Here is a 13,558-nt window from a genome sequence, read left to right on the forward strand (position 1 = left end):
TTCAGCAGTAAATGGGGCCAAGCCCATATACAGCTACTGAAATAATACCCCTGTTCTATTCAAATACTCACCATAGAGTTAACTCTATTGTTATGGTTCTAGCCACTGCATTACTACTGGGCAAGTAGATGCCTATATGTAAAAATAAAAATCAGTGAAATATTTCTAGATTTTTTTTTTTAAGTCAGGTGTTTGGATTCACAAATGAAATAGAGCAGATTTAATTGTGACGATTGTCTCGCCTGCATTGTGCGTCTGCGTCATGCCTCATGCGTCTGTGCTGTGCGCCTGTGCTGTGCGCCTGCGTTGTGCGTCCGCATCATGGGACTGCAGTAGGGGTTCAGAAGCTCCGCCCTTCAAAGGCCTGCAGATTGAAGGCTGTGTCCAGGAATCTCTTCAGCTCGGCCAGGTGAGTCACTTTATTCCCTGTGGCTGGAGCAGCCGCTGGATCACGGCCAACATACCTGCAGAAGTGAAAGGCCCGGAGTCAGAATTCAGCCTCTTTAACGCTGAGATACCAGCACTAGATACACATGCTGGTTGTGCTTTAGCTCTCTAATGATACAGGCTCTGAGCTAAAGGTGACAGAGTTAAAGAGGACGGTTTGGAGGCCGGGGGACAGGTACTGTACCATATTGGCCGATGGTCGGAGAGCACCGTGAGGAAGCGCGGTCTGATGTAGTCGTAGTAGCCCATGTTCTTGTGCTCCTCCTGGCACCATATCAGCTCAGCATTGCCGTATTTTTCAACCTCTGCTTTGACCAGGTCGAAGGGGAATGGTGATATCTGTAAAAGCAAGCTCAAATATAGCACTTCTCCAAAACAGCACTCTACACGATTAAAAATAAACATGAAAAGGAGGCACAGTGTGATTAAGAGAACATATGGTCATCAATATAGTCAAGGGTAATGTACATTAGGCTAATGAATACTGTTTAACTGATATACAGGACTGCCCTCTCTCCACCTGTATTGCCCAGGTCCCCTCTTCCTGCTGAACATCACTTGGCAGTGTATACCATTACGTGGAAGTAGAGTTTATGTATATTTTGTATGTACGGGGAAGGGCTCAGGGGACAGGGGACTGCTGGGTGGCCATGGGTAGGGATGAGCCATTAAACATCTGGTCAGCGCCTCTGCCTGTGTCACACGGTGTGTCATACAATCCCGTATGGGATGGGCCACATGGGTGGCATGACGCAAAAATAAAACATTCATTCTTTCATTCAATATCACTCCTGTATTGTATATGTAAATGCATACCTGCTCTAGCCTGATTATAGCAACATCATTTTCCAGGTCCTGCTGCTTTCTCTCTTTAGCCAGTTCATAGTACACCTTCCCCGTGCAGAATATGACCCGTTTCACCCCCTCGGGCCTGGTGCTGGCAGGACCCTCCTCTGCGACGATCCGCTGGAACCTGGTGCCTGGTGCCCACAGCATCAGCTGATCATGAGGTAGCCAACGGCTCGCGCTCGTAATGAACATAATCAGGAAATCAACACTAGAATGTGAGCTCTGAAATGGGTACCTGTTGTCATGTCATCAAAACTAGACCTGGCATCTGGGTGCCTCAGCAGGGATTTTGGGGTGAAGATAATTAACTGCAAAAAGACAAATTGTATAGATAGACTGTATTAGAAGCATGTACAATACTATTTGTTTAAATGCTGCAGTGAGCACAGGCAGACGTTTTTGTGTGTGTGTGTGTGGGGGGGGGGGGGGGGGGTGCGTCTTCACCATAAGCAGTCTGCATCCTGCTAAATGGTTAAATTTCTGGTTACTGCCCACACACAGTTGCACGGTGAATACACCGCAAACTATAAAATGAAACATTTCTCATATTGTTCCATGTTTTGAATAAAGCAGATATTCTGAGTATGTGCCAGAGTACTACATGTGTTTCATTTTTTACAGTAAAACGAGTTTCAAAGTCATATTATCACTCTTCTTATTTTCTCTGTGATGCAGCATTACTCTAACTTTTCAAAGACCAAAATGCTTATACACAAGAGGGAAACTCCAGTAGCACGATTACAGCTGCTCAGCCAATGAAGTCTATCATTCCTGGCTGCCTGAACACACAACACAACACAGCAGCAGTCTCCTGTGCCTCTGCTTTTAACCGGTTCGCTGAGACCTCCTCTCCTGCTTCAGAAAGCACTGCATTAAGCAGGCATCCTGGGATTGTTTTAGACAGTCGCTGTGGCGAGAAAAGCACAAAGTTAGGCCGCTAGAGAGAAGACAGGCCTGATGAAGTTTAGAGACAGACTCTCATACAGCTTGACATAAAGCAACTAGTTTAAAGAGCGGTCTTCAGATAGTTTCTAACTCTTCTAAAATCTCAATGACAGGTTGGGTGTTTAGGCCTTTGGGTTAAAGCAGAGACAGGGCTCCTCCACATAGACAGGTCAAACAGAAGGCCAGGGGCCAGAGAGTGCTAGTGAATACTGTCCCTCACATGACAGAGTGTAGGTGAGGAATGGGTGCATTAGGCCAGCATATTCCTCCGATTCCCTCTCTGAGGAAGACTTCAGACGCACCCAAACATCAGAATCTCTACGCCTTTACATGCACATTCCTACCTGCACTGATTACCCTGCAGCCACACGTTCCTGCTTCTCTAATCATGGTCCAGAACTCCTTAATGCAGAGCCAGGTCAGGAAAGACTGTCATTACCAAACCCATGTGAATACCTGATTAGGTATCTTTTGTAAATATTTTTTTCCCCTTACCGGCTTGCGGAATGGGAGTAAGATCTGTCTCCGCAGCACGTGGAAGTAGTTGGCCGGCGTTGAGCAGTTCACCACAATCCAGTTACAGTCAAACAGCTGCTGGACCTCAAAGTCCCCAGTGAATTCCTTTATTAGAAGCACACAAACACATAAACCACCAAACATATAGTATACACTGATAATTTCCGAAAACACATCAACCACCAAATAAATACACTGTTAAGAAGCATTTTCAATAAGTAATAAAACTTAAACTTCTGAAAAACAATGAAAGAAAGACTGTGATATAAAAAATGACACCATAAAACATAATGTTACACTGGTAATGCTGGATGATGCACAACCTTGTTCCTTCTAATAGTATAGATTTAATAATCAAATTCAAAAATTTATCAGGATCTGATGGCAATCAGCTCCAGGATCTATGGTAGAGCAAGGCTCTAAAACAGCTTTATATAGAAACTCACTCCATATGGGAAGTAAACTGAACAAGAAAATGATTTTAATTTTTTAAAAATCTATCCGGGGCAAAATGTTAGATCCGTCAGCTGACAGTGGATGATTCTTTGGGGAAAGTAAGTTGCACATAAGTCCACAAACATTATACTTGAAGAATTTTAAAAGATGATTAAATATGTAAGAATGATTCTCTCACAGGATAGCGATCCGAGTCGTCCTTACTCATCTGGAGGAATCGTTCAGGCCGTGCTGACGAGTGCTCTGGACCCTGCGGAAGAGAGAGGAAACGGAAAGCTGACAGAGAGCTGACACACGCCTCTCCCTAAAGGATAAAATGGTAAATGGACTGCATTTATATAGCGCTTTTACCGAAAGAGCTTTACAATAAGAGTGTGAAGTCTTAATAAAGAAGCCCCCACTGAAAGCATGTAGCTGTTTATGGCAAGGCTTTTTCACAAAATACACACAAGCAGATATCTATGGTTATAATTCATGGTTGTATATGTATGGTTATGAACTCAAAGTTTGTGAATAACCAACAGAAATCAACACGTTGACATCACATGTTATTGAATGATGTCAACCCCTTTAAAAAAAATTAAAATAAAGTTAAAATACATTTAAAAATATATGGAGATGATTATAATCATTATAATTATTGTTCTGGTTTATTATTGATGTCCTGCCGTAAAGCTTTTATTAATTATGATGCATCATTATGAAGAATGATTATCATCAATGGTAATGCTTTTCTGCCTGTGATGTATAGTTGAGGGTAGTGGGTTCTGGGGTCTCACCATTCCCTCCATGCCGTGGGGCAGCAGCAGGACGATGCCGTTGTTGCGTACCCACTTGGCCTGGCCCGGAGCGATGAACTGGTCTATGATGCACTGGGCCGTGTTGTGGAAATCCCCAAACTGGGCCTCCCAGCACACCAGAGCGTTAGGGCTCGCCATGGCAAAACCCAGCTCAAAGCCTGGTTTAACACGCACACCAGCACACTACTGTAATTACTGAACTATCCCTCTCCATCTTGAACCCAGCCAAAGCCTGGTTTAACACCCAAAATAATACTACATTAATCACCTTTGCCAAGAGCATAAACTGGGCTGTTGTGTTTCTGCATTCAGTAAAGCAAATCTGGGCTGTTCTGTTTGCGTGTTAAATAAATCATGTCTGCACATCCTTTGTAGTAAACACAGTGGAACATGCAAAGTGATAAGTCAGTTGCTTCAGACTGGGGGTCTGTGGATTCTTACCTAAGACACCGTACTCAGACAGCGAGCTGTTGCACACAGTGTACGGGGCCTGGCTTTCCCACAGGTGGTTCATAGGAACACAGAACCTCTTATCCACTTCCTGGTCATGGAGAACATGATGGCGGTGGCTGCAGAAACAGTAACCTTTAGCAGTGACCAGTTAGAGCCACATTTCCCCCACCCCCCTCACCTGTACGTCAGGTTAACCTGTCTGCAGGCTGGAAAGGGAACTCACACTGACAGGCTGAGCAGCCCCAGCAGGGGGGTGTCTCACCTGAAAGTCCCACGCTCCACGTCCTGTCCGCTGAGCCGCACGTGAATCCCGTCCTTCAGCAGGGACCCGAACGCCATGTACTCCCCCAGAGCCCAGTCCACCAGCCGCTTCCGGGTCATGTCCGCCCGGCCTCGGAGGATACGCAACACGCCTGGGAACACCAATTACAGCACGCATAATTACATACGCCATATTAAACACGCCATATTACGTGATATTACGGTAAACGTACCTGGGTGTACAGTAAAGTCCTGTACAGGTACAGGGTAAACGTACCTGGGTGTACAGTAAAGTCCTGTACAGGTACAGGGTAAACATACCTGGGTGTACAGTAAAGTCCAACAGGTACAGGGTAAATGTACCTGGGTGTACAGTAAAGTCCTGTACAGGTACAGGGTAAACGTACCTGGGTGTACAGTAAAGTCCTGTACAGGTACAGGGTAAACGTACCTGGGTGTACAGTAAAGTCCTGTACAGGTACAGAGCTGGCTGTTTGGCCAATGTGCAGTAGAGTCTCTTCCTCTAATCCTGTGGAAGGGCAGGTCATGCTCTTAGGCTCTCCTTCAGCTGTGAAGAAATCTGAAAAAAAAAACAGGAATTGGGAAATAGGAAATACACCAGGATGGGCTATGCTGTGTGTATCCAGCTACCTGCAATAGAAATAATGCAGCACTTAAATACAATTAAACAAAAATTTTAAACTTTGAAAAAAAGCTGTGGTATAAATTTGCACACAGTCGTAAATCCACAATGATGAAAGGGAAACTTACCTGGCCAAGGTGAGTCCAGCCAGTGGCGGATGTGTAAGATCTTCTCATCTTTTGAGCTTGTATATGCCTCTTCACAGATTTTATCATATTTGGCTATTTCTTCCTGCAAACAAACAGATGATTAAATGAATCAAAATAGAACAAATAAATTAATATGAATCTTTTTTTTAAATACAGTAATACAGAACAAACAAAAAAATAATCTAATATTAAGATAACTAGGGGAAACACAGATGTGAGAAAAGTCATAATCGCATACTACACAATTCATGCTCCATCCGCATAACATGAGAAAGGGCTCTGAAGCCCAGCACAGAAAGCAAGGAGCTTTTTCGGTTTTTAAATCTGGAATCAACTGACCTTTTAGACATCTTGTTCAACCACTCTCCACTATAATCCAAATGTACACACTACTTGAGTCATATTTGTCTTAAACTATGGCCAGAAAACTGCTGTAGTCAGCAGGATAACTGTGAAGTGTTGTGAGATCCAGTTCTTTGAAAATGGTGCTACACACAGGGATTTATTGACACGTGGGGAGTTTTCTGAGATATATGGGCATTATTGAGCCTGAAAGCACTCTATCTGATATTGAGCACAGTAAGTATGAGTACAGTACATGCAGACAGCATCTCCATCCTGACTGTAAATCTGGCAGTGCTACGAGGCAGTATTTCTTCATGCAGAGAGTTGTCAGCATAGGGAACAGTTTGCCAGGTCAGGCGACAGAGGCAGAGACCTCAGGTCCAGGGTTGATGCAGAGCTTGATGCTCTCCAGTTAAATGATGGAAGTGAATGAGGAGCCTAGATGGGCTGAATGGCCTGGTGTGGTCCATATGTGTTCCTGTGTTTTTGTGTCTCTCCTTTTAAAAGTGCTTCAGTGAAAGACGCGCGCAGGAAAGGAACGGGCGGCACCTCAAACTCCTGCAGGGTGACCACGCCCTCGGCGATCAGCTTCTCTGAGTACTTCCTCAGCACGTGCTCCTGCCGCCGGATCTGCTTGTACATCAGCGGCTGCGTGAACATGGGCTCGTCCATCTCGTTGTGCCCGAAACGCCGGTAACACACCTGAAACACACACGCACACCACACACACACACACACACGCATGCACACACACGCACACACAGACAGACACACACACACACACACAAGCACACAGTCAGTGTGTTGTGCACCAAAGTGTGTTTATGGGCGTAGCAACTCAGGGTGAGTGTGAGTGCATTACGCACCAGGGTTTGTGCGAGGGTGTAACACCTCAGGATGTGTGTCAGTGTATCACACACAGGGTGTGTGTGTGAATGCGTTATACGCCAGGGTTAGTGCGAGGGTGTAACACCTCAGGATGTGTGTCAGTGTATCACACACAGGGTGTGTGTGTGAATGCGTTATACGCCAGGGTATGTGTGATGGTGTAACACCTCAGGGTGCGTGTGTGAGAATGTAACACCTCAGAGTGTGTGTCAGTGTATTACACACCAGGGCGTGTGTGAGTGCGTTACACACCAGGTCGATCACCACGTCCTTGTTGAACGCGCTCCTCCACTCCGTGGCCACCTTGCACACGTACATCACGGCCTCGGGGTCGTCCGCGTTCACGTGGAAGATGGGCGCGTTGACGACCCGCGCCACGTCCGTGGGGTACGGAGAGGACCGGGCCACTCGCGGGTCCGTGGTGAACCCGATCTGGAGTCAGAACCACAGCACAATGCCCAGGTTAAAGGCACATACGACCCACACATTCTCTTTCAGCACTGAACTCTCTGAACAATTAGAGCACTGCGCTCATGAATACACTACAGCAGCTACCTACAGCCTGACTGAGAGCAGCTGTCCACAGCCACTGCCTCAGTTAAAAAAAGAGTGTACTTAAAGGAGTACCAGGCAACTGCATTCAGCATGTGGGCGCTCACTGGATAGCAAGTTAAGGGAAATATATGGGTCGTTCAGAGCAAAATTCTAACAGATCGACCAGATGTCACCCCCTCTTCCCTGTGGGGAAAGAGAGAAATCAATTCCCTGTTTCCTCAGAGAGAATAGATGAGAACAGCACTCATCTGTTAAAAACGATGGAAGTTTCATGAGCCTGACCCCACCCACCCCACCACCACCTCTTCCCGCAGCACTGTTACTTTATAGGTGCAGGCTGCTCTGGCCATTTGGCACACAGTACCTGGTTGTTCACAACCACATGGATGGTGCCGTGGGTGGTGTAGGAGGGCAGTTCGCTGAGGTGAAAGGTCTCATAGACCACCCCCTGTCCCGCAAACGCCGCATCTCCGTGTATGAGGATGCACATCACCTGTAAACCACAGACCACCGCTTAAACACTGCATCTGTTGCATGTTACTAGTCACAGTGAGCAGGCAGATGCTTTGACATGTATTTCATATCAGACCATATGTTAGGTTACAAGGAGTGAGTCACAGGGAATGCATTCTCTCATAAAGAGGGGGCAGTCTGGGGACCCCTGGAGCTCAGGATACCTTCTTTCCCTCAGTGTCGCCTCTGTAGAACTGCACTGCCTTGGCCTTGCCCTGCACCACTGGGTCCACCGCCTCCAGGTGGGAGGGGTTTGCCATGAGTGACAGGGTTATGTTCTTGTCTGTCACGCGGTTGATTCGCTCGTGATACATTCCCAGATGATACTTCACATCCCCTGAGCCCTGTGAACCAAACACGTCCGCTTAATGACACACACTCCTCCCAGTGACTCACTCTACTCAACCTGCATGTCCCTCAACCAAAATTTCACCCGCACACAGAACACATTTATATCTCATTGGTTCGCAAGTGTCCGCAAAGAGTTCTGTCAGAGAGTTGATCTTAAATGACATCATGCTCGATTTCATATGGCCGCTTTTCTTCACCTCATCTGCAGCCTCCAGCTTTGGATCAAACTGGCAGAAGATTTGATCTAGGTCTTTCCGCACAACGTTGGCCAGGACGTTCAGTCGGCCCCTGCAATCAGAAAACGGGTTGCCATTATTTTTGTAAATAATAGCTGAGGTGATATCAGGTAACGCCACTGGTGATTAATATTATGTGGACGGCTGTGTTTACCGGTGGGGCATGCCCATGATGACGCTGTCAATGCCGGCCTCGCTCGACTTGTCGATGATCATCTTCAAGGCCGGTATCAGGACCTCACAGCCTTCCAGCCCAAACCGCTTCTCTGAGGACCACTTCCTGGCCAAGAAATCTTCAAACCTGCAGAAAAAACTCTTTAAATAAAGATTTTCAAATATTACAGGTAGCAGCCTGTTGACTGAGAGAATGGGTGAGTGGGCAGGGCATTCTGAAGACTGATCAGGTAAGGAAACATCTAAAAGACACAGTTATTCTGACCGTGTGGACCGCACCAGCCGGGCCAGCAGCGTTCTCTTCTCCTCATTAGTGAACCTCATGATCCCTGGAGTCTCAAACTTCCGCCTGATCCACTGGCACTGCTCCAAGTTGTTGATGAACATGAATTCCACACCGATGTGACCACAGTAGCTCATCTACGCATTTGAAAAAAACCACAAGCAACACTGAGCAGGACCCACAACGAGACTGTGACTGTGACTGTGAAACACTGTGAAATGCTGTTGAAATCCATATTAGCATACATAATGCTTATGAGATTGACTGATATTTTTTTTTAACAAACAGCCCTATCTGCCCTTTAACACCATCCCTCCCCCCTCCCCCTCTCACCCACCAACCTGCCCCACCCGCTCACTCACCTCTAGCCTCCGGATGATCTCCCTGAGTGGCAGTGTGGGGTCACTCCCTCCGATGAAAGTAGTCGCAGGCAGCTGGAAGGTCTTGTCCAGATCTGACTCCAGCAGCCCATAGAGTGCTGGCAAGAGGAACAGCAGGTAAGGAAAGAGCTAAACACAGGGGCCAGATAACTTTAACTACTGCCATTTTAGATAACACCAGCTAGTGCTATTTCAAATAACACTTACTTGAGCTATTTCAGACAACATTAACCAGCATTACTTCAGACATTAGCCTGTGCTATTTCAGATAACATTAATCAATGCTATTTCAAATAATAATAATAATCTTTGCTAGTTAAGATATTAACCACTGCTGTTTCAAATAATATTAACCTGTGCTATTTCAGATAACATTGACTAGTGCTACTTCAGATTACATTAACCGCTGCTATGTCAGATAACATTACCTAGTACTCAGATAACATAAGAGTGACACGCTGTTGGCTCTCACCCAGGAATGGAGGGTTTAAGTCAGTTGTATGTATGTACCTTCACAAGATAAGTAATTTTATGAGGAGTGCATTAAGACGAAGGGCTCACCCAGCTTGTCAATGCTGGTAATTAAATCTGAAGGAACAAAACAATCTAGATCGGCATCCAGAATTCCAAGAGGGTCCAACTGAGCCACATGGTGTCCACGAACCTAAAAGCCAGAAAAAACAAAAATAACCTGACACACATGTTCTTTCAGTAGCCTCAGCCATAAAACACAGAGTCACAGAACACACAGCTATGAACATCAGTCAGAAGCAGAGAACTCTGTACCTGATAGGCCCTGATGAGTGTGTGCACAGCCAGGTGATCCTCCACCACCTTCTGGGCCAGGGCAGGTGTCTGGGACAAGGCCCGGCCCTGGAGCAGGCTGGAGGGCCGGGTCTCAGGTACGTCTCCAGACGGAGCACTGGCTTGAGCATTCCGGAAAAAGACGTCCCAGGACTGTGGACATAGCAAACGTGTTACGTACCTGGGAAGCTTGCAGAGAGTCCGTTTCAGGACCGAGATGCTCAAGACATTTGGCCATCTGGCACATCAACACCAAGCACCACCTTACACACTTTGGAGACTATGGCAGCTTATGTAACAGGAAATACACAAGGCGTCTAAGGGGATTTATCTCCAAAACTCATATACACCAACAAATGATCAGGCCTGGGTCAAATACACATTTGAAATAATACTTTCACTACTTAAATTCCATTAAAACCTGTTACTAACCAAAATGCATCAAATGAAAGAACCATTTTGTTCTGAATATTGGCAAAACACATGTTTAAAAGCATACCACATGCACGTTTTTTGGGTTTTCTAGCCAGGCGTAGTACATCTCCTCCACATAGCTGGAGCTGCAGTTGGCGAGAGAGGGCTCGGGGACCCTGGAGGAGCAGCGGCGGTGGTGGCGGGGGTCAGAGGGGCCCCTGTCCGTCCCTGCCACGGGGGGCCTCAGCCGCCACAGACTGTGACCCCTCAGGATCCCAGCGAGTGCTCGAATCTGGCTCATTTCCAATCCGCCCAAGCAGCAAGCACACTGGCCAGAACACAGGAGAAAAAGGATCAGAATCTACACAACCAGAATGAATAATAATAATACAAGTAGAGTATTAGAATTAGAGCACTGGACTACAGTCACATGAATCACTGGTGTGCTCTTTCACCCTCTATCTGCAGTGTGTGCTTGCCGGTTTGTTACTACTCAGCACTCAACTTATCCCTTCCAGCAGTTAATCACACAGCTAGCTCATCTCACTGGGCTTCTCGGGTCTGAAATGGCTGGTGATTATTAACGTGAAAGCAGGAAGGGAATAGCACTGCTGTTATGACTGAAGTTCCCTTTAGCGTTTAGGGTGCAGTGTGATTTAAGTTCCCTTTACTGTTTAGGGTGCAGTGTGATTTAAGTTCCCCTTAGCATTTAGGGTGCAGTGTGATTTAAGTTCCCTTTAGCGTAAAGGGTCAGTGTGATTTAAGTTCCCTTTAGGGCTTAGGGCAGTGCAGCAGCACACTAGTGTGCTGATAGAGCTTACCAGGTGTGCTGTTGTAATTCCACCACAATTGAGCATGTGTGACATTTTGTAAGCTTTTAGTGGTGATGGTGGTGTAGGCTACCATGGAATTTTCTGATTATAAAAAGTGTGCCATTGCAGAAATAACACTGGTTTAGGGTGAGCATGATTAAAGTTGCCTTTAGGGTTAAGGAATAACATGTTAACCACATGGTTAGACAGTTGGTTGGTATCTGGGCGATGCAATGCAATAATTTACAGAGGAACTGCTTGCTAGTATTTCACAATACATTTAGGCCTAACTGGCCTTTCAAAGTTCCTGTTTCACATAATTTGATAACTAGAGAGTGAAAACAAGTGTCCCCATATCAAATGTAAAGGGAAGACATCCTATATGATAAATAATAAAATATTATAGATGAAACCTGATGCACCTGTGACTGTCAGGAGTTACTTAACTGTGCTGGGAACATGAGCTCAAAGTCCCCTATTGATCAACAGACAAATTCAGGAACCGTTTTCAGAAACACAACATGATAGTTGGGCAAACTAGCATATCTTTTTCCTTGTCATTCATTTAAAAAATCTCTCTGATGCTGACGAACGACATAATTACCCAAGAAGGCTAAAAATGATCAGTCCTGTCAGCAAGAATGTTTCCACCTGACCTTAAACCTTATCTGTGCATGTTATCTCCCAATGACTGAAAAGTAAAGGAAAAAACAAAAGATGAATAATAATTGTCATCCTCAGACCTCTATAATTCCAATAGACTCTAGCCCCCCTTCCCATGAGAGCATAGACCAGTTTAAGCAGGTTAATCGCGTTCATGTTTTATTGTCTAGGCTTTAACAGCAAATGCACGGCCCCGCGCCGTATATAACATTTTTCACGCTTCGTTTTACAGTTAGTAGCCTATCGATAATTGCGGTACATGAAAATGTGGAGTTTTACCCCATTTAAAGAACAAACAGCTTGAAAATAGGCTTCTCAACCAACGTGAAGACGCCGTTGGATGTACTTCTCAGAACATTGGTGATTTATAAAAATGAGTCCGTCTAGGCTATTTCATATCCAAATTTGTATGTTTCGAGATTTTCGACATTTATTTCCAGATTATTATCTGTTAACCCCGGTAAACGCGCTGCTATGCTTCGTTCGGAATGACACTGCAAGGCCAAGTTCCAGGAAGCAGTACAATTATTACACAGGCAGGTTAACTGTACAGAGGACACTCTATTTTCCAACTTTTGTTTTCTAAACCTTAAATTATACAGCATTTCAGGTACAATGCGGCATGATGCGCGCGCCTGCTACAATCTGCCTTTCTAATAGACCAAATACTTTAAAGATGTACGTTGCAAACGCAGGTGATGTGTCCCATCGGGTGCAATAGACAATAGAATGTAGCTACCCCTTGCTACTCGTTCTGTTCCGTATAACCATAGTCATTCACCTTCAACACCGGTGGCCAGTACTGACCCTCACTGCTCTGCAATCTCAGGGACACAATTCTGATTCTATTTCGCTTTCCGCCTTGTGGTGCTAATCCCCATCTAACATAAAATCCCACTAATCTCCTTCTGACAGAATGCAGCAGCATTGGCTATATGCTTGACGCTGGTTAAGGTTCGTACAGCCCACTTGCGGATAAATTTACCTCTTGAATGAGCCCCGAAATTGTTGTCTACATGAGTTGCTTAGGTTACGGAGAACGATAAGAAAATGAAAAAAAGTCTACATTAGAGGTGATGTCCCGGAGAGCCTGGTGACGACAGACAGCGAGGTTTATATGTGACGCCAGACTGCTCTGTCTGGTTAAAGCCGGACGCCGCGACAGCGTGTGCGTCAGGTAATGGAGTCACAGCTGCACACGCTGCGCAGCGCACCTCGAGGACAAACTGAGCAGATGTGATATGTAGTTTCAGTTAAATGCGTTGTATACTTAAAATAGCGAAACTATACACAGATGATTGTAGCCTACTGTATTATCTATGTAGGCTATGTTAATAATGCTGTTTATAGCTCTATGTGTAGTAGCTACCCGATAAATCCCTGATATTAATAATTTCCTATACGATTATTATTATTATTATTATTGTTGTTAATATTATCATCGTCATCATCATCACATTGCCTAATTCATTACTGTAATAGTTTGTAGTCTGTTAGATTAGGCTTTGTTCATATGAAAACGGCATTCTCTGTCCCCACCCCTCTCGTAGCCCACTGTTAATTCACTGCTACCTGAAGGAGGAGTAACTTCCATCAGAGCAGTTCTGATTAAATCATTCAC

General features: G+C 45.3%; 1 protein-coding gene across 2 annotated transcripts; it reads right to left on the minus strand.

Moving 5' to 3' along the window:
- Window positions 1–245: 245 nt before the first annotated feature.
- On the minus strand, window positions 246–13,105 carry ogdhl (oxoglutarate dehydrogenase L). Of its 2 annotated transcripts, none has more exons than XM_064317395.1 (23): window positions 12,923–13,105; window positions 10,548–10,790; window positions 10,031–10,201; window positions 9,806–9,908; window positions 9,227–9,342; window positions 8,847–9,001; window positions 8,562–8,708; window positions 8,369–8,459; window positions 7,985–8,164; window positions 7,672–7,800; window positions 7,005–7,184; window positions 6,414–6,566; window positions 5,499–5,601; window positions 5,179–5,307; window positions 4,729–4,879; window positions 4,455–4,582; window positions 3,993–4,171; window positions 3,392–3,463; window positions 2,737–2,862; window positions 1,532–1,604; window positions 1,264–1,427; window positions 632–786; window positions 246–464 (listed from the first exon to the last, which is right to left on the minus strand). In XM_064317395.1, the coding sequence occupies exons 2-23, from the start codon at window positions 10,761–10,763 to the stop codon at window positions 341–343; spliced, it is 3,045 nt and encodes a 1,014-aa protein (XP_064173465.1). In that variant the 5' UTR covers window positions 10,764–10,790; window positions 12,923–13,105; the 3' UTR covers window positions 246–340. The 2 variants fall into 2 exon arrangements, with proteins under 2 accessions (XP_064173465.1, XP_064173466.1); XM_064317396.1 differs by lacking the exon at window positions 12,923–13,105 and adding an exon at window positions 11,879–11,967.
- Window positions 13,106–13,558: the final 453 nt, after the last annotated feature.

This window comes from Anguilla rostrata, chromosome 18 (assembly GCF_018555375.3).
Source record: "Anguilla rostrata isolate EN2019 chromosome 18, ASM1855537v3, whole genome shotgun sequence".
NCBI lineage: Eukaryota > Metazoa > Chordata > Actinopteri > Anguilliformes > Anguillidae > Anguilla > Anguilla rostrata.